At 40.4% G+C, this 22028-nt stretch overlaps 1 protein-coding gene across 1 annotated transcript in view; it reads right to left on the reverse strand.

The window, feature by feature from the left end:
• The window catches only part of CAPRIN1 (cell cycle associated protein 1), a 43080-nt gene extending 29679 nt beyond the window's left edge, over window positions 1–13401 (reverse strand). The window contains exons 1-2 of the mRNA XM_012649608.1: window positions 13144–13401; window positions 12366–12581 (exon numbers count right to left, since the gene is read on the reverse strand). Coding sequence (XP_012505062.1) covers window positions 12366–12581 — 216 coding nt within the window. The 5' untranslated portion in view covers window positions 13144–13401. The remainder of the gene's footprint in view (window positions 1–12365; window positions 12582–13143) is intronic.
• Window positions 13402–22028: the final 8627 nt, after the last annotated feature.

Raw genomic sequence — 22028 nt, forward strand, 5'->3', positions numbered from 1 at the left:
AATTGGTAATTGGTACTAGCAAAAGAAAAACTGAACTATTAACTTATACTTGGCATTTATGATCTTCCCTTTTCTTCTATGGTATTACACATTTTCTTAGGATATTCCAAAACAATAGTATTATAGTCAGAATTCCTCTATTTAAAAATATATACATAATAGAAAATATGCAAATAGAAGGAGGGCCTAAAATTCAGTGCTAGTACACAGTTAATTGGTAATTGGTACTAGCAAAAGAAAAACTGAACTATTAACTTATACTTGGCATTTATGATCTTCCCTTTTCTTCTATGGTATTACACATTTTTCAAGGAAATTGTTGCTAAATCTAGAGATAAATACATAGTAAATGTACTATATTTCCCTCATGGGGTAGAGTTTATATACCTAATCAAAATGGATGTCGAATCAAATTCCTAAAAAAATACTGTGTATTTATGAAAATAAATATGAAATGATTAACCAAAAAAGGGTAAGAATGCTACCTGAGTGGCAGAATTACAAGTGAGACTGTTTTCCTTTTGCTTTGTTTTGTACACTTAAAATATTCTGCAATGAACACATACAGTCTGCATACTAAAAATAATTAGAATTTCATGCTATATTAAAAATGCTAACATTGAGATTTCAGGATATTGCCAGGACTCTCACTATAATAATCCCTGAGTATGAACCTATACTATCCCAAATAGGACAAGCGATCCTGTAGTAGAAAAGTTCCAGTTTTCCAGAAAAGTTCCTATTTTCTACACAATAGCAAATTTAGTATTCATCCAACCCAAGAGCTACGGCAAATTACATTTTCCAAAGATAGCTACCCATCTGCAGTCTCACATACTGCTCTACAATATGACCTTGGCACTCCTCCATTAAGAAATAGTCCAATTCCCCTACCATTGTACCTGAGTTTCAACCAATAGATTACAGTGAAAGTGATGCTGACTGACTTCCAAGGCTGAGTCATAAAAGCAACACACCTCTGCCTTATTTGCTGGTGACTAAAACACTTATGTTCAGAGCCCTGAGCCAAGATACAAGAAGTGCAACAACCCTGAGGTTGCATGCTATGAGGAAGCCAAGCCATGAAGAGAAGTCTCATATAAGAGGCTCTGGGCCAGGCGCGGTAGCTCACGCCTGTAATCCTAGCACTCTGGGAGGCCGAGGCAGGCGGATTGTTTGAACTCAGGAGTTCGAAACCAACCTGAGCAAGAGCCAGACCCCGTCTCTACTAAAAATAGAAACAAATTAATTGGACAACTAAAAATATATAGAAAAAATTAGCCGGGCTTGGTGGCGCATGCCTGTAGTCCCAGCTACTCGGGAGGCTGAGGCAGGAGGATCACTTGAGCCCAGGAGTTCGAGGTTGCTGTGAGCTAGGCTGACGCCATGGCACTCTAGCCCGGGCAACACAGTGAGACTCTGTCTCAAAAAAAAAAAAAAGAAGCTCTGGTCAACAATCCTAGCGCTAGCCCAGGCACCTAGGTGAATGAACTAGTCTTAGTCTTCCCATCTGAGGTTCAGGTGTCATAAACAGAGACATTAACCTTGTTATGCTTCCTGTCTAAATCCCTGAGAGGCAGAATCCATGAGCAAAATAAAATGTTGGTCTTAAGCCCTTAACTTTTGGATTAATCTGTTACACAGCAATAACTGGAAACGAAAACAAAGGGAAAGCAGCTACTATGTGAAATAGCTTCATATTCATTACACGTTTTCATGGATTATTATGTCAAGAGAAAGTATACAAAACAACAAATCTGTACAGCCAAAATAAAGATATACACATCTTATTAAAACTCATATTCCTATCTACTTTGATTTTATATTATTGTTACATGTCTATAGTTTTCCAATCCATAATAATTTAAGAGCCATGATTTTGAAAAGGTGAAGGACTGCAGTTAAAACCACAAGATACAAGTTTACTGTGAGGGAAAGAACTGTGTAAGTCATAACTGAACAATCTCAACAATCTTTAACAGGAGATTTTCAAAAAGCAGACCACAGTTCCTTGGTCACATCAGTTCCTTATACTCAAGTGAGTTGAATTATCCAATCAAAAAATGTAGCAAATCAGATATATAGAAACTACAGGTCTTCCATGAAGTATTTTTCTAATCACAGTTTTTAAAACTTTTATCATAGCATTACATATATTCTTCTATGGCTGTCAACACTTTCTGTATTACTGTTATAAATATCTTATCCCCTGTCCTTGCCCAAGATTCAGGAAAGCAAGATCCTGAGTCTGGTCAAAGTTCCTAAGAAACAGCACTCTTCTGAAAAAATACCAAAGCTTACTAATAACTGAAGAATGACGATAAAAAACTTTTACATTATAGGGCACTAGATTTTTCTTTATCAGTACAATACAGGATCTACTGGTTTCTAAGGTACACAGGACTTTATCACCATGGAATCCAAACTGGAAGGGACTTCTGTTCACTATTATATATAATCAGATCTTTGCACAGACCCTGTGTTGGTCTAGGTCAGTGACTCTCAAAGTGTGGTCCCCAAACCAGCAACATCAGCAACAGCTGGGAACTTGTTAGAAATGCAAATTGTCAGGCACCATCCCAGACCAACTGAATCAGAAACTCTGAGGGTGCGACCCAGCAATCTGTGTTTTATCAGGCCTTCAGGGTGATTCTGGATACATGCTTAAGTTTGAGAAACACTCATCTAAAGCCAAATACATTATAATTTCCTTGTATTAATAATTTAAGTTAGTAACCACTACATAAGATCCATTCATGATCTGAACACTTAAGGGTTACCAACTTCAACTAACAGAAGTATTACTTATACTTTTGTTAAATCTTGCATTGTGAGCTGAAGCCCCAGAAGTTAGAGTACTTTATGATTAAACTCAGTGGTGAATGCCGAAATTTGTACTAGAAACAGAAAGCCTCTTGTGGACAATCAATTGGTCTAATTTTCTACTTTTCAAAATGAAAAGTAGCTTGCTCTAGCCTGCAATCCCAGCTAAGTGGCCTTCAGTGATAAAGAAAAGGATATGGTAACTGCACTTCTCCAAATTCTACAATTTGCCTAATCGTTGAAAGAGTACATTACTCAGAGACAACACCTGTTGTCACTTCCTATTCAAATGGCTTACATTAAGTTCAACTAAAAAATGTGTCTCTATGGGGTTAAAATTTACAGTGTAAACCAAGTCAATATACAAGAACCTGCTTGTCACACTGAAAGATCCAACAACACCAACAAAAAGAGAGGGGTAAAGACAGGAGTAATGGACTCCAGACAGTTTTGTTCTTCCCTAAGCTAGAATATGGTTGCTGTGTCATAGGAGTAGTAAAGACAAATTGGTCAACTACTCATGTCAAACTATAAAATGAACATTAAACTTTTTTTCCCTAAAGAATGAAGCCATTTTCCTATCATAAAAAGGTATCTTCATCAGAAAGCCTACTATATTATAATGCTGTCCTCTTAAATTCTATCTTGAAATTCAACTCAGGGTTCCTTACACTGAGCATCTTGTGTCTATTAAAAATCTATTTTGGGCCGGGCGTGGTGGCTCATGCCTGTAATCCTAGCACTCTGGGAGGCCGAGGCGGGCGGATTGTTTGAGCTCAGGAGTTCGAAACCAGCCTGAGCAAGAGCGAGACCCCGTCTCTACTAAAAATAGAAAGAAATTAATTGGACAACTAAAAATACATAGAAAAAATTAGCCAGGCATGGTGCTGCATGCCTGTAGTCCCAGCTACTCGGGAGGCTGAGGCAGAAGGATTGCTTGAGCCCAGGAGTTTGAGGTTGCTGTGAGCTAGGATGATGCCACGGCACTCATTCTAGCCCGGGCAACACAGTGAGACTCTGTCTCAAAAAAAAGAAAAAAATCTATTTTGGCCAGGTGCGCTGGCTCACACCTGTAATCCTAGCACTCTGGGAGGCCAAGGCAGGAGGATTGCTTGAGCTCAGGAGTTCGAGACCAGCCTGAGCAAGAGCGAGACCCCATCTCTACTATAAATAGAAAGAAATTAGCCAAACAACTAAAAATGGAAAAAATTAGCCGGGCATGGTGGCGTGTGCCTGTAGTCCCAGCTACCTGGGAGGCTGAAGCAGGAGGATCGCTTGAGCCCAGGAATTTGAGGTTGCTGTGAGCTAGGCTGATACCACAGCACTCTAGCCCAGGCAAGCGAGTGAGACTCTGTTTCAAAAAAAAAAAAAAAAAAACTATTTATAGCACTACATGAGCAAGATAAAAATCAGGCCATTTCCTAGATTACCAAAAGTCTTTGAGGGGGAATCATGGGATAGAGGTGTGATTATACCCAGCAGCTGTCAAAAAGACTTCAGTTATTTCCCAATACCACTATTCCCATGTGGAACTGGGATATAATGATCCCAACAAGTGCTGCCCAGGCTCACTCTATCTCTGGTTTCTTCATTGCTTTTAGTAGTTGATGGCATTCACTAAGTGACAGTCATTCAAACTTAAACCATCAGGTAGCTAATCCTATCAGGGAGGCGCTATTATCAATCAGGTATCACCTAACTATAAACTGAGAGACAGAAGGCAGTTAAATAATTTGCCTAAGGACATCACAAATACCAGAAAAATCATTTGCACCTCAACACCCTCCCCACTTAGAGTGTCACTCTGGATTCCAGCCGTTGCTATATTCCATTTCTGCCTCTACTGCTGCTTTCCTCCTTTCTTTTCTTCGATCAGAGTATTATCATGTTGCTGAACTGCATGCAGTACATCTAGATCTTTCATTCTTCCCAAAGAGTTTTTCGTCACCACAAAAGTTACTTTATTGAAATATTTTTTTAATTCAGTATAGTGCCTTTAGAGTGCCAGAAAATGGATATACAAGATAGATGTCCTCCTGAGCTTTGCTTCTTTAATGTTATATCTAGCAAATCCCATAAATGAATTTAAAAAAATTAATTATGCAATTAAAAAGAAATGGCAATAGAGATATAGAGATGAGAGACTCCAAAAAAAACCCCAAAATTCTTCAACTACACAATTATAAATAGTCACAAGAAAAATTAGGAGACAACATCTGAAAAAACTAACTTGGCTATTCAGGAGTATGTAACTATGTAACTTCTGTTCTCAAACAAAATCTCTAAACTGGGACAGAATACTTAAAAATGAAGCTTAAAATAACAAAAGTAGTTAAGAGCACCTAGCTATACTTTATGTATCTAGGCTAAATAAATCACCTCTAAAGTACTGTTAAGAATCTTTGTAGAGACAAAAGATTTCTTTTCCTCTCAACTCTCCGTGGCCTTTCTAGATATTATTTCAAGTACCCAATCCCTACATTCTCTGCTTTTCACCTACAGCATCACCAGTCTGACTTTGCCCACAGTGGTAGACACTGACTCTGCCTCCTGTTCACCCTTTACCAATTCAATTGAGAATCAGTACCTAGTAAACTTCACAGGAGACATGAAATAAGCAAAAGTTTCCTCAATTCCTTTTTGGAAGAGATGGGGTCTCATTATGTTGTTCAGGCTGGTCTTGATCTCCTGGCACCAAGCTGTCCTCCCACCTCGGCCTCCCAAAGTGTTGAGATTACAGGCCTGAGCCACCATACCATACCCAGCCTTATTCAATACTTAAAAGGAGAATAGAAAAAATAGACTACAATCCATAGGTTAGTAACAGCTATCTTCAAATGCTGCAAGCATGTTCATATAGCAGAAGTCTGTGCTGTTCCAGAAAACAAAAAAGTATTAAACAGCGGTGGAGTGGGTGTAATTCTAACATTAAGAACTTAAGAGTTGTCTAACAATGAAACAGATCTTTATTGAGAAATGAGCATTCTACCAGGCCCCAGAAGACTGGTTAAAGCAAAAGTTGAATGAACACCTGTCAGGAATGCTGGATTTCTGAACACTAAGAATAGTACAAGGATGTTACATTAGATGTTTATCTAAGATTCCTTTGTAAGATAATTTTTTAAGCAGGTTAAGTATTCAGGAGTTTGACAAGACTTTTGGCCAACTGAAAAAAAAAAAAAGGATAAAAGATAATCCTATAAAAACCCTTATTCCTTGTCCATGGCTATAATTGTACAGGTAAATTTCAATGAAGTTAAAGCAACTGACCCAGCAGGAAAAAGAAAATGTTAAAGAGATCCAGGGTCACCTACTTTGAATTATACTCTTAAATTAAAAGTATAAAGCTTGTGGATTTGAAAACAAATGATCATAAATAATCTCAAAGAATATCTTTCGATTTATTAGTTGTTTTAACAAAGCTACTCATTAGGATGAGTCTGTACAACTGAACAATTTATACATTCCTTGGAAGTTCAATGTAAAAAGATGTGAATTATAATTCAAAATGTAGGTCAAAAGGGTTTTATTTTTAATGATTAAAGTGTATTTCAGTTATTTCTATGTTTGGATAACAGTATTGAGGGGAATGCAATGAAATTCCTAATAATCTACACTGGTTCTAGTATCAAGAATTGTCAGCAGGGTGTGGTGTCTCACGCCTGTAATCTTAGCACCTTAGGAGGCCAAGGCAGGAGGATCGCTTGAGGTCAGGAGTTCGAGACCAGCCTGAGCAAGACCCCACCTCTACAAAAAAAACAGGAAGATTAGCTGGGCATGGTAGTGCAGGCCTGTAGTCCCAGCTAGTTAGGAGTCTGAGGTAGGAGGATCACTGGAGCCCAAGAGAGTTTAAGGTTGCAATGAATTATGATGATGCCATTACACTCTAGCCCTGGTGACAGAGAGAGACGCTGTCTCAAAAAAAAAAAAGTTGTCTATGTCCTAAATCTTGCTTACACTACCCAGATTTTAAAGCAAGTGTTCTATCTGCCTACGCATCAACTCTACCCACCTGAAAAATAAATAATAAGAAAATCCTTCAGGAAAAATTCCATTTCAATAAAAAACACTGTAAGTAAACAGCTCTGTACAAAAAGCATATTCCCCCTCATGGATTAATCCATTTTAACAGTTTTGTTGACAAAGCTATGAATATTTCTATGTAATGATACAAACTAGCAAATACTTATTTTAGCATGTATCATGTTCAAGGAGGCACAGTGGAGTTTGAAGTGACCTTATTAATAGTTTTTGCCCCCAACTAACTTACCACCAATGTAGAAAAACATAGAATCAAGGCAACATAAAAATGTTAAGGAAGTGTACAGACAATAGGTAACAGAGGAAGTTAAAGGAAACAAACTAGTTTAGCTAAGCATGGTCAAGAAGCACACCTTCCTCTTTCCTCAGGAAGTATGAATTTTGAACTCTGCCCAGTAAAGTCTCTTTCATCCGTGTTTTTATACTCATATTCTATCCAACAAAAGCACTGGGAACAGCTAGTGTGGAAGAAATAAAGAAATGAGCTGAAGCCAAGCAACTTACAGTTTCAACTTTGGCTGAATTTCTCTTCTTCTCCTCTCATTCTTCTCTATTCTATACATATCATTCATTTCCCCCAGGAAAAGGAACCAATTACTTAAAAATATCCAGAAGCTTGGAATACAAGAATTTAGATGACAAAGTTGTAACACTTCCTACTTCTCTCTACAGGTAAAGCTTTTCCCAAATTTTTCTGGTCTACAGCATAACAAGCCTGAGTTGAGACTGGAAAATGCACATTTGGGGCTGACCTAAGCATAAAGAAAAACTTCAGAGTTTAAACTTTAAAAGTTCATTTCATTATAACAATATAAATGTCCCAAAGATACCTGATACCCTAAGACTTTACCTTACTGCTATTCTCAGGACCCCATGACCTGGACAACCTACAAACACAAAGTTTAACAATGAGACACTAATAAGGTCTAACAATAAAGAAATGAAAAGCATTTTTCTTTTGCGTTCAGCTTTTTAAGATAGAGAAACTAAAATTAAGAATTTGAGGCAAATGGCTTACTTGGTTCTACATGATAATTAAATATGAAAAATTACACTTCATGCTGCAGAACACTACAAATTCTAACTACACCCATAAAACATTACAAGAGACCTTGGAAATCACCCATTCCAACCTGACCCATTTTACTCAATTTCCTCTTCTGTAAAATGAACTGGACTCAATTCTAAAGTGGCTTTAAACTCTAAAAAACTCTTAGATTCTATAACTGCACAGTAATAAAATTAAGACCATGACGAAGTTGCTTTAGTTTAACTTTTTGTAAGTATTTCTTTAGAAGATGAAATAGTACTAATCTTCATCTAGCCCTACATATTAACTAAGAAATTAATTACATAAAATTATGACAAATTGTATGCTTAATCTGTAAGTAACACAAAATGTATTCTCATTCAAATATTTGCCACATGGGAAGTATCCCAGAGTAAAATAATTTGGCCATGTTAAAACAATCTGTTCTCATTATAACACTGAGCTTCTACTCTCACCCCAGAAAAAGGTACCCATATTATCACATTAGGGAATTCACAGTTTTACCTTTTTAAATACTTCCCTGTGTTACACACAGGCACTCCTGGCAGGTAGGCAGAGAGAGACAAATTAAGCATTATAGCTTTTTTTCTGTGGCAACGTGAATGCAAAACAAAGTTATTTTGTCCTCTGCATTGCAGAGGAATAGTTCTTGCAACCAGTGAAGAAGCTAACACATCAGAAATGTTAAATGTCAAGAAGAGCTTCAGGTATTAGCCTGAATAAAAGATTTTACTTGTAAAATAGTTTAGAATGTTTTTATTTCAAAACATTTAACACCAATTCTGTACAAAAGCTGCACTGAAAATTCTAAGTAGAGGCACAGTGCAATGATCTAGAAAGGTTATCCTCACAATGACAGCAACCTTTTTTAGGAATAATATTAACCACAAAGATTTGAAATACATAAAGTCTAGGAAACAGTATAAAAAACAGTACACCTTTGGCTATCAGTTTTGGTCACATACTGATGCAAAGCTGTCAGACTATTTTGCTTTTTAAGCAAGTTAACACCGGTTAATCTTTCACCTATCTAAGTCACTAGAGTCTATAAATCTATTATATTCACAAGAAGTATAACAATGTTAAATGTCATCTACTAAAACATCCTTTATGCCACATCAAAACCGGTTACATTTTATATCAAATGAGCTCTCTTCAGTTGAAATTAAGACTTGGTTTCAAAGTATCATCTTGCATAGCCTAGGGCCCAGTTCTGCACCAATGAACTGATGAAGAAAACTAGGCAATTACTTAATTCCATATTACTTGTACTTTAATCAGTTAAAATATTTGTAAATGGAGTTTCACACTTGATTCTCTTTATCATAGCTGTATTTCTTTTCTTTGCTAAATATTCGTGTAGTCTTATAAGCCCAAATTTCAAAAACCACCAAGCCTTTTAGTTGCATTACATAATAGGATCATATTTCATCAATGTTAAACATGCATTCTCATTGAACAGATGCCTAGCTTTCCTCTAATGGCCAAATTATTAGAGAATGAACAGATAACTTTGTTTTTTAAAATGAAATACAATAAAATTATTTCAACCCTCTGTCTTAATCTAAGTGATACTACATATTAGTAATTTTTGTCAAGAGCTTAATTTTGGAATCCATGGGAAAAAGCATTTTGGTCCAGAAGGCTCCAGTAAGAATAGATAAAGATTGAAATAAAATTCAAATATAAGTTGCTAAATGGACTGAAGTAAAAAGAAATCCAGTTGTAAATAGTATCTTACTTAACTCCATAAGGGTTTCTAAAAAGGAATTCAAAACTGATTTGTAAAGCAAATCCTATTTTAGGTACATTAGAATGCTCACTCATATTGAAAAATGAATCACAGTTAAATCCTCTCATACAGTACATTATCTAGATATAGAAAGAATTTAAACTAAAAACCAGATGTGCTTAAATTAGGGAAAAATCCTAATGTCTTGGGTTTCTCAAAAAGTAAAATACATAATTTTAACAGCAATTAACCCACATCAGTACTACCAACATAACTATTTAACAAGTAGGCAGCTTAGTCTGTGGCTTATCAAAAAGCCTCACTTAACTGTAACTTCACCTTTTCATTGCTAACTAGTACCCAAAACACAAAGAAAAAAATGATACGAAATACATCTGTTACTTTGTGCAGTCTGTTAAAATCTCCATCATTACAAGACAATCTTTCAGTATTTACTAGCCCAGTCAATAATCTCTGTAATAAAAATTACATTATTATTCTCCTGTATAATTTGGGATAGGGGATGCCATAGTATAGTAACACACACCTATACATGTGAATGACCTGCCACGGTTCCAGACTCCATGGGGCTTATAAACTAGATTTCTACTTGTTTCACATATACCTGAACACCAGAATCTAACAGCCATCTCACGACTAAGCTGGCTGCTAACCAGCACCTGACTTTACTCCTTCGAAGAATCTGTAGTCATTAATATAAATGTCTATAATTAAAATATTACATCATTAATATTTATTTTGATCCCTGTCCTAGAAGAAAAGAGATTTCCTAGAAATTCTAAAAATCAAAGCATTCAAGCATAAACCAGATAGACAGGATGTTTACTGCATGAAGAGAATTTGAAAAGATACCTAAGTTAGTCTCAATTTGACATAGGGTAGTAAAAACTAAATCACATGGCAGACTCAGAAGATGCTGGCCTTGGACATGCTTACTCTATTCCATATTTTAATGTAGCTACTTTATACTTAAAACACTTTTGTTACTTTATTGATACAAATAAATTATTCCAATTACATATTATAAAACACATTTGTTCATTAAAATAAAGGAATATCAAAAAAGCTAATCTCAAAACCTTGAAATAAAGTCCATGAAATTTAAGGAAAATTCCCAACCTTCAACACTGGAGACAGAAAAGTATCAAATCTAAATGTTTGTTTTAAAACTCCCCCAAAATGTAAAATAAATCAATAAATAAGAAATTAAAATAATTAAGACCTAAACGTCACCAGTTTTCTTCAACTTATTTCCCATAGCCCAAATTTTAGCCAAATAGTTACTATCTCATTACCCTAAGTAACAGTTAGGTGGCTGGCTAAATAAACATCTTACAATGATTTCCTCAAAATCCAAGATGTTATAATAAACATGTTGTACTAAAGGCAGACAAGCAGAAGTTATCAAAGGAAAGTTGTATTTTACTTTTAAGGTAAAAGGAAAGTTAGCATAAAAGTCACAGATGTAGTTACCCCATTTTTTGTACTACTCATTTGTTTCCTCCTTTCCACATCTAATCTTACTCGTTTTAATTATTCACTCTACGGAGACCTTTTCTCTACACACACGCCCCTCTAAACAGAGTTGATACACTGTCCTACGCTGAAAGCAGAAAACAAAAGGCCGACTTGAAGGTACACCTCACAGTGTGACCTAGAATGGCCAAATACTGAATCCAAAAAAATTGTGGGTGTGGCTCGATTTTTTTTTGGAGGGGGGCGAGGGAGGCCAGTCGGGGCGGCTGCCTGGTCTCTGCCCTCCCCCTCTGCTTTCGCTTTGTGCTCACAATGCAGCTCCTGTACAGCGCTTCCCTCTCCCCGCAGCCGCCGCCATGTTAGACACTCTCTCCATGTGCCCAGAGACCCGGCGATCCCCAAGTCCAACCCAGACCCAGCCTCCAACGGATCTCAATCGCTGTAGTCCCCCTGCCCCTTTACAGTGGCCTAGGAACAAAAGTCGCTGCAGAAAATCCCCTCGCGATTGAGCTGAGCATGAGGCTGGGGGTGGGGGACGCCTAGACAATTGAAACAAAGAGGGAAACGTGGGGGAGCCCATCGGCTGGGGATTGGGGGGGTTAGCAAATCCAAGACCCGCTCCATATGGGCCTGAAGGAAAGGCAGCTCTCGTTTAAGATTCTAAATACACTTCTCTCCCAAGGAGGAAGAGGGGACACTCAACAGGCCTCGAGTACACAGTAACGGAGGGGACAAACCCCAGGGATACAGGACACCGGCCGCCCCAACTCCACGCGGCAGTCAGTTGAGCCCTGAGCCCCCCCACCCCACAGGGAACTCTTCATTTCTTCTCCGCCGGCCCCCATCAAAGAAATCGGGCCTCGGTGACGGAGAGAAGGGCACCACACAGTTAAGTCCTGGCGATAGGCCCCCACCCTTACACATCCCATTCCCAAAGATGAAAAAGGCAGTCCCACAGCAGGGTGAGAGTAATAAAGAGGCTTGGGGGCAGCGCCGCGTCCGGGTCAGGTGACAAGCGCCTCCTCTGGGAACCCGTTTTCTGGGCACGAAGAGCCCGTTTACCGTGGAGACGGGGCGTGGGGGCTCCGGGGTGGGTGGAGGGGAAGCAGGACCTACTAAAGCACCGGAGATGGAAAGAGGTGAAGACTACAGCGATCAGGGTCGGAGGGGGCGCTGAGACCCGCCGCAGCAAACCCTCCCTTCCCCGCCAACTCCTGGCACCTTTTTCTTCTCCAGGTTCCGAAGTTTCTTGTCGATCACCCCGAGAATCTGCTTCATGGCCTCGGTCTGGACGGCACCGGTGCCGGTTGCGGGGTGCTGAGAAGCCGGGGCAGCTGCCCCGGCCCCCGCCGCCGCCTCGCTCCCGGAGGAACCCGACGGCGGTGGCGGTCCGGACGACTTGCTGCCGCTTCCGCTGTGGCTGGTGGCCGAGGGCATCTTTAGACCGTAAGGGGAGAGAAGAAAAAGCGGGAGGAAGGACAAGAGCGGCGAGTCAGGAGATGGACGGGGCGAGACGCGGGACAAAACGCGCAGCGGGCGGGAGCCTGCGCGAGCGGGTGGGGGAGGAGGCCGGTGCGCGCCTCGGGGGCAGGAAGAGTGCGCGGGCGCGCGCGCGACCCGCCAGCTGGGCGCCCCGTCGGGCCCCGCGCCGCCCCCCGGCTCGCCCCTCCCCCGCGCGAGCCGCTGGCCCTGCCAGTCCGCCCGCCCCGGGGCACCGAGGCTCGCGCCGGGGGCGGGGCCTCGCAGTGCCAGCCGCCAACGGCAGGGCAACGGTCCCCACCGGGTTGGGCCTGGCCTCTCCGCCTTCCGAGGGAGGGGAGAGCGAGGTCGGGGCTTAGGGGTAGAGATGGGGTGAAGGGCACTGGAATGACCGGGGGGAGGGGGTGGGGGGACTTGTGGAGCGAGCCCCTCGCGAAGCTCCAGGCGATGCGGAGGTAAAGGACACTCGGGCGCAGCGGCCCTCTTCCCCTTCAGCGCCTCGGACCGGGGTGGCGCTCACCGTGCGCGCGCGGAGGCCGCTGGAGATCCCGAGTAGGCAGCTGAGGGGCAAGGGTGGCGGTGCGTTCCGGGCAGTGTCGTGCGCTCTGTGGGCGCAGGCCGCTTCGCCCTGTCCCTGCTGCACCGAGAGCCGCTCCTAGTGAGGCGAGAGCCGGGAGCGGGAGGGACTTAGCCAGCCAGCCCTCTGGGGCGCGGGGGGGCGGGAGAAGTGGGGAGCCGGGGCCTTCGCGGCCGCTCGGGCTGCCCGACGCGAACGCCTGCCCGGAAGGGCCCGCCCGCTCGGCTACCCGCCGGGCCCCAGCCCCTGTGCTGGGGCGCGGCCGCTCGTCTCAGGTCGGGACGGCCCCGGGGTGGCCAAAGGAACGGTTCCTTGAGTTTCGAGCGAAATCGAAGTTAGGGTCCTTCCGGCAAAGTCGCTTGACGTCCAAACGGGGACAATAGGTGTCAAGCGGCTGGCTCCGGAGCTGGCGACTGCCCTATGAAGAGCCCTTATTTGGTGGGGGCGGGGGATGGGGGCAAAGGTTTCTGCAACTAAGGGGTGCGTGGGGCGGCTGGTGCAATCCCAGCTTCTAGAATTCCTTCTGTATGCAGTGAAAGCCAATTCCCACCGTCTAAAAGGTCTTTTGAAAAAAGACAACTCGCCGCTGCCCCACGAAACAATCACCTAGTAACCTAGGAGTTCTCTGTAGAACGCGTCGGGAATGGGCACGGTTGGGTGGCTATTTAAGTCCTAAAACCCTGGAATCACCTTAAAAATTACCTTCACTTACTCTAAGATGTCACGTATCCAATAGGCCTGAGTATTAGAAATTATTAGACTTTTTTCCCTTTTGTTTTGGATTTATCTAAAACTTTAAAGAGAATGTTGAATGAAATACAAAGAAAAAAATTTTTTTTCTCCAAGAGAATTATTCCAGCCTTGGGGTGGGGCGAGAATGTGGACAGTGAGCAGAAAAATGAGAAACCGAGTGCTGGAAGGAAATGTATTAAAAGGAATATAATCAGTGGAAAATTCAGTAACAATGTTGTATGACAACAGTAGATGACCAATTTATAATTGAAATTTTATGAAAAAGGTATTTGGAAGAGGATTCTACCCAACCCACTGTTCCCTGGGGAATAAAATGAGTAATACTGGCTGGCAACAGTGCATCCTGAGGGAGCCTGGAGAATCAACAGCAGCCTCCGGCCTCAGGATATTCCGGTTAGCTGCAAAATGTGTTATATATTCATTCAAATATTTATTGAGCACTTACTGTGTGCTAGGAACTCTTCAGTGCTAGGGATTATGAACAATACAAAAATCTCAGTCTACATGGAACTTACATTCTAGGTAGGGGGAAGACAAGTAAATACATGTCAGATAGTGAAGTGGTGGAGAAAGAAAAAACAAACAGGGTGGTCAACAAACGTCTTACTGAGTGAGACTTTTGAGCCAGTACTGAAGAAAGTGAGGAAGAAGGCCAAGCAGTTACCTTGGAGGAAGAATCTCTGGATAAAGAAAATACCAATCTGAGATGGAGTTTGGTAGGTTCTAGGAACAGCAAGGAGGCCACAATGGCTACAGCAGAGAGTAAGTGTGAAATCAAAGACATAAATGGGGCTGGTCTTGCGGGGCCTGAGAGACAATGGTAAGAACTTTGGCTTTTGCTGAGTAAAACAGGAAATCAGTTTCAGGCTCAGAAGGGTGCCATGATCAACCTATGTTTTAAATCACTCTTGCTGCTGTATAAAGAATTTACAGTAAGTGTGCATTGGAGGTAGGAGGGTGGAGTGAGAGCAAAAGCTGGTAGATCAGTTAGGATATTGAAATAATCCATCACAGACATGGTGGTAGCCAGGGGCAGGATGTAACTGTGCAGGTGGTGAAAAGTGGTTGGATTATTTATGTATTGTGATAGTGGAACCAATAGGATTTGCTAGTCAGTTATATGTCAGGGTAAGAGAAGTCAAAGTTGACCTAAGGTTATTCAAGGTTTAAGCACCTAAACTATGGTTAGCACTATACTAAACAATTGTGCTAGGCCTAGAGGCTAGAAAGGAAGATTATAATCCTTTAGCTCCTTGCAACTCAAAGTACATTCAGCCCAGCCACTATCACTACCATCTCAGACCCAAACCCAGACTGGCTAAATTAATGTGCATTTTAACAAGATCTTCAGGAAATTTGTATGTACATTAAAGTTTGAAAAAAACCATGGCTTTCTACCTTAGAACCTGACCAATGTCTTTGAGATCAGACATGAGATACTTTGATGGGAAAATTTTCCCCAGACCTGCAGAATCAGAAACTTCTGAGACAGCACCCAGCAATTTGTGCTTTAACAAGCCCTCTGGGTAATTCTGATGATGCTAAAATATGAGAACCAAAGACTTAGAGACCTGTAATGATTCAGGTTTAAGTTAAAGAGGGTTCATGATAAGGTGTGCCAAAGAAAGACCCCTTCTTCCTTTCCTTACCATGCTACCGAGTACCAGTTACCCAACATAAAGACTCATGGTCAGCTAAATTAGGCTTTTTTCAAGGATAAAGGAAATCAGATTGTTGAGAGGGAACAAGATAGATGACTCTAGGCAGGTAAGAAAGATTCTCACTTGAGAGTCCATCTCACAGCCCAAAGTATATCAAGACAGTAGGGTATGCAAACCCTAAAATACTATCACCTCCTTTACAGAAAAAGTTTGCCAATTCCTGGCTTAAAACAACAAATGGTACACATCCATCACAGTTCAGCAGACGGCTCTGCTCATAGTGGTTACTCAGTAGACTCAGTCTGATGGAGAAGCCATATCTCAAGTGTTGCTGATCACTGTACCATAAGGAAAGAGAACTCAGTAATATCTCGAGTAGTCAATTAAATGCTCCAGACAGACATGCATCATGTCTGCTTAAACTCTTTGGCCAGAAAGAGTCAAATGACCCAATCCAACCATAAGGGTATCAAGAGATGATATCAGATTCCTGGTAGGAAACAGGCGAACCAGAAATATTTGGTGAACATATGTAGCTGGTCATGCTCTCACTTCCTATAGTACATCATCCCAACCCATTTCCTTAGTGGTCTGACATTCTTGCAATTGTCTGTTCAGATCAGCAAGTCCAGGAAAACCAATAAATTTAAGGCAAAGCTGTATCTTAAGGCTGACTTCCTGCCCAGTCCAATGCCAAGGTCTCAGTAAACCAAATTTGTCAATTTCCTTCTTGGTAGAAAGAGGATTGAGGCTATGTTTATGTGAATTTTAAATACTTTGCTGTGGGTTTTTTTTAACCTTTTTTCTTAGTCCAGAGCCATGCAGTAGCTTCATTGTATCATTGAAGAAATAGAAAAGCTAAAGGATTTTCCCAGCAAACCAGTAGGAGGGTAGAATATGTTTGTAAATAGTTTATAAATACAAAAACTTTGGTATTGAAGTTATGCACAATATTAATATATGTTAATAACACAAATCTTTCAAGCTAACATTCACTTCTTTAATTCATTAGACCACAGTACTCTGAAGTCTCTACAGTCAAGTAAGTGAATAATTGAACTACTTATCCCAATCATTTTAGCAAAATAGTTCAATTGCTTCAACTTGAATCACCTGGTAAGCTAATGCCCTGTTTATTTGCAGCAAAAGAGGGGAACTTTCATCTGAATTACATGAACTGTATCTTTGCTTCAGGTTGACAGTGAGAATCCTGACCGAAGTGTCAACTACACTGCTCACTCAGCTAAGGCTCTGTCTCTTAAATTTGTTTTTCAGTCATTTTGCTGCAAGTCAGCAGTAGACATTTCTATCATAATTTTTCCAGTACAGCTTTTTTTGTGATAATTCGATCACTGTAATCATTGATCTATATGTATATAAGCCACCACTAAATTCTGAACTTTTCAAAGGAAGAAGAGTCGTTTTGTTTTTTCATCTCTGTATGCTCATAAATAGCATGCCAGGCACAAAATATTGCCTACTGTATTAACATATCAATGCAGTTTTAATATTACAATTGGTTCATATTGTCTCTTTACTTTCTTACAATGTGGTCATCAACTGAGTAACATTCTTTTCCACTTACTTTTTCTTATGTCCACCTTTTTTTAATTGTAATAATATGCTTAGAAATAGAACTTCATGTTTTATAGAGGTAGACTACGTTCAAAATAGTTTTTTCAGATTTCACAAAATACTGTTTTTTCTTATCGAACACTCTTAGAAGCTACAGTCTACATTCAACAAAAAAGCAAAAATACTTTGGCCACAGACACTAAAATGTTCCACATAGTTATTTATGTGAATTATATATTCTTTTAACTTCATGTTTCTATTTCAGTGGTTTTCAACCTGTGGCAATTTTGCCCCTCAGTGACATTTGGCAATGTCTGAAAGTACTTAGTTGTCACAACTTGAAGGGGCGATGCTAATTGCATCCAGTAGGTAGAGGCCAAGGATCCTTCTAAACATCCATGCTGCACAGAACACAGAATTATTCAGGCCAAATATCAATAATGCTGAGGTTGGGAAACCCTGTTCTATTTTATGAGACCAAAATCAGTCACTTGTTGTAGTACTTTACAAGTAAAAATACTGAGATGACACTGGCAAAAATAAATAAATAAATAAATAAACAAAAAACGCCTTTAGAAAGAAAGTCTGAAAGCACATAAAAGTGAAATATGAACAGATCATCAGCTTGCATCTTGGCAACTGATGCATAATCATGGTCTTTTTCAGGCAATTAGTATTCTATATATCATTTCTCCCACTAATATGTACAACCTATTGTGAACAATAATTTGAGAAAAATAACTTTCTTCAAGGTGACAACTAACTGCTCCACAAACTTTAGAAGGAATAAAACCTTATGTATCTCATATCTCAATACAGTTACATACTAGGAGAATGTAAGTGTAAAAGTAATTGGATTATTCAAAATTGTTCCTACAACTGGTCTGGATACGTACTATTTCAAGAATAAGTTTCACAACTAAGGGCACAACTCCCTCTACGTTAATGGTTTACCCTTCAGGTGTTAATAATATTTCTTTTTCTTGAGAGTCTAAGAACTTGATTTAAGGGTCTTCAAGAAGGGTGTGGTGGCTTGTGCCTGTAGTCCCATCTACTGGGGAGGCTGAGGTGGGAGAATTGCTGGAGGCTAGAAGTTGAAGAGCAGCTTGGGCAACATAGTGAGAACTCCATCTCTAAAAATATAAAAATAATAATAATAATAATAATAAAATGTCTCCTAATCACTAAATCACTAGAAACAGGAAAAATGTCACAGAAAGATATAGGTCCTGTGTTTTGGGTTTTTTGTTTGTTTGTTTTTCTTGTATAGATTTCCAGTGGATGTAGAATTTGCAGTGGGGGAGGTGTATAAGCCCCACCCCATCCCAATTCTCATCTTTGATGCAGTGTTTCCCAAAGAGGGCAAGGACCACCAATTTCAAAATCACCTAGGGTTCTTGTTAAAGTGAAATTCCTGGTCTCCACCCCAGACATTGAATCTACATCCCAGAATCTGAGACCTCGGAGTATCCATTTAAAGAATCAAACTCCACTTTGCACATTCAAGTCTGTGAATCTCTGTTCTGTAGAAGTAGAGTGTATCTGCAACCAGCCTGTTGAATAAAAAAAATAAAAAGAAGTAGAGTGTACGTGCTACTCATTTGCACAAAAATAAGTGCCAAAAATATTCAAACAAAAATTCTTCTTTTCATGGTATCCTCCTATCTTTCTTCCCAGGGAGTGCTATGAGACTCTCTAAAGTAGGGCGCGTTGACAATCGCCAGATAGGTGGAAAAGGACAGGAAACTTGGGTTGCTGATTTAGGAAGAAACAAACAGATTCCAAGATGGGAGAGAGAATGTTGAGAGAAATATGCTGAGAAAAGAATCCAGGGAGAATGGTGCATGGAATGTTAGGGTGACTAAGGGAAATGAAGGATGACTCAGCAAGTCTGCAGCACCTACCAATGTACAGTATATTATACATGAAAAGCTGATGACCAAGAATTAGAGCAGTCGTGTCAAAACTTGAGCGAGCTTCAGAATCACCTGGATTGCTGCCAAAGCGCCGCTAGCTGGGTCCTGCCCGCTTCGTGTCAGATTGAGTAGATCTGGGGTGTGGCCAATAATTTGCATTTCTAACAAGTCCTCCAGTGATGCCAATACTGCCGGTCTGGGGACCACATTTTGAGAACCAGAGAATTAGAGAAATGTAAAGAAAAGTTTTTGAAACTATTTGGGCAAGGAAAAAAACTAAGGGTAAGAAGAAATTTTAAAAAGTAATCAAAGGTGACAGTAATATACTATAATATGTTTTCTGCTGCTACTTTTTGTTTTGATTTTCCTCTTAAAGAGGGCAGAAGAGAAAAAATAGAAGAGGATATTGGACAGGCTAGTCATACTCCTTCCAGACTTTGCTTACAGAGGACGATGAAAGAAGAAAGCAGCAACCTTTTCTCTAGGTCCCTGTTGTCTAAACCCAAGGACTGGGGCAGCCCTGAACTAACTGCACGATCCTACTCCTTGGTGTTCTTTGGAGCTAGAGCTGGCGAGGCCTCTTTCCCATGAATACTACGCTAACATCCGCCTAAAGAAGGAAGAGTACAGTTCTTTACGATAATCCGAGCGGGTTTGATGAGAAAAAAAGAAGTGATAATGTGACAAGGAATATGTTTGTGCAGCCTATTTACAGAAAAAATATATAAATCATAATTTTTTTTAAACCCTAGCTTTCTATACTGTACTTTCTTTCTTTCTTTCTTTCTTTTTTCTTTTTTGAGAATGGGTCTCGCTCTGTTGCCCAGGCTAGAGTGTAGTGGCATCATCATAGCTCACTGCAACCTCAAACTCCTGGGCTCAAGTGATCCTTCTACCTCAACCTTCTCAGTAGCTGGGACTAAAGGCACGTGCCACCACAACTGGCTAATTTTTTTTTTTTTTGGTAGATATTTAGTCTCCCTATGTTTCATAGGCTAGTGTCAAACTCCTGGCCTCAAGCGACCTTCCCACCTCGGCCTCCCAAAGTGTTAGGATTACAGACATGAGACATCAGCTGGCAATGCCTTATATTTTTTTTTTCAACTGCAAGAATAATAAAAGTTAATTGCGAATAATTTAGATAAGAAGTAAGCTATGCAAAAAAGTAAAACTTAACAGTTCAGTATGTTGTACAACTGTTTTATTGGTATCTAATTTATATATCATAAAATTCATCCATTTAAAGTGTACAATTCGGTGGTTTTAGTATATTTGGAGTCACGCAGCTATTGCCATTATTTAATTCTCAGACATTTTTATCATCCCCAAAAGTAACATGTACCCCATAAGCAGTCATTTCCATTTACCTCTTCCCCAGCCCCTGGCTACCAGTAATCTAGTTTCTGTCTGTATAGATTTGCCTGTTCTGGACCTTTTACATAGATAGAACCATATAATATGTGGCCTCGTGTGTCTGGTTTCTTTCACTTAGCATAGTATTGTCAAGATTCATCCATGTTGTAGCATGTATTTCATTCCTTTTTATGGCTGAATAATATTCCATTGCGATGTGTGTTCATCCATTCATCAGCTGATAGACATTTGGGTTGTTTCCACTTTTTGGTGGTTATGAATAACACTACTGTGAACATTCACATACAAGTTTTTTGTGTGAACATGTTTTCAATCATTAGATACAGACCTAGAATAGAATTGCTGAGTCATATGCCAACACTATGTTTAATGTTTTGAGCCATTTTCAATGTGTTTTCCAAAGTGACTGCACCATTTTACATTCCTACCAGCCATGTATGAGGGTTCCAGTTTCTTCATATGTTCATCAACACTTGTTATTGTTAGGTCCAGAGCCAAGAAAGAGAGACACACGAAGCCTCATGTGTAGCAAAATGCTGTTCACTTTGAGCATCTGGGTGCAGATGGGTGGAGGCGAAAAGCGTCCACCCCAAGGGAGGGGAAAGCCTTGGGTTTTATAGAGGTTTTTTCGGGGGGAGTGAGTAACACTTGCAGAGATAGGGGAGGGGGCAACTTCGTCCTTATCAGGGGGAATAAGAATACTGGCGTCACTACAGCCATCTGTGGTCGAAGTTAGATTTATAACCTTGGACTCTCCAGAATCCTGCGGCTTTTCTTTCACAGATTTTATGATTACTAAGTATTACCTCCTATACATACTTTTCGGGTTCCTATCCTAAGCCAGCCTAACAATTATTACCCATATTTTTTTATTACAGCTGTGCTAGTGAATGCATCTCAATGAGAAGCAATATCTCATTGTGGTTTTTTTTTTTTGAGACAGAGTCTTGCTCTGTTGCCCAGACTAGAGTGCCGTGGCGTCAGCCTAGCTCACAACAACCTCAAACTCCTGGGTTCAAGCGATCCTCCTGCCTCAGCCTCCCGAGTAGCTGGGACTACAGGCATGCGCCACCATGCCTGGCTAATTTTTCTTTCTACTTTTTAGTAGAGACGGGGTCTTGCTCTTGCTCAGGCTGGTCTCGAACTCCTGACCTTGAGTGATCCACCCGCCTCGGTTTCCCAGAGTGCTAGGATTACAGGCGTGAGCCACCACGCCCGGCCCTCATTGTGATTTTGATGTGTATTATTAGATATTTTAAAACAAGAATTAGATTCTTCCCTTCTTTGTGTGCTTTAAATACAATTTTGCTAGAAAGCAAGGGAAATAGAATCGTATTTCAAGAACTCTTTTAACTTTATGATTAGGATTGTGACAGCTCTGAGGTCTACCTTGCCAGTCAATGCTGTGAAGTACCTAGCTGATGAGGCTTTGGGAAGAAAGTACCAGAAGAGTAATACTAGCAGTGGATGAAGACTCAAACATGTCTAATGATTAGAACTTGACTTTTTTTTTTTTTTTTTTGAGATGGAGTCTTACTCTGTCACCCAG

Source organism: Propithecus coquereli, unplaced genomic scaffold, assembly GCF_000956105.1.
Source record: "Propithecus coquereli isolate 6110/MARCELLA unplaced genomic scaffold, Pcoq_1.0 Scaffold30, whole genome shotgun sequence".
Classification (NCBI taxonomy): Eukaryota; Metazoa; Chordata; class Mammalia; order Primates; family Indriidae; genus Propithecus; species Propithecus coquereli.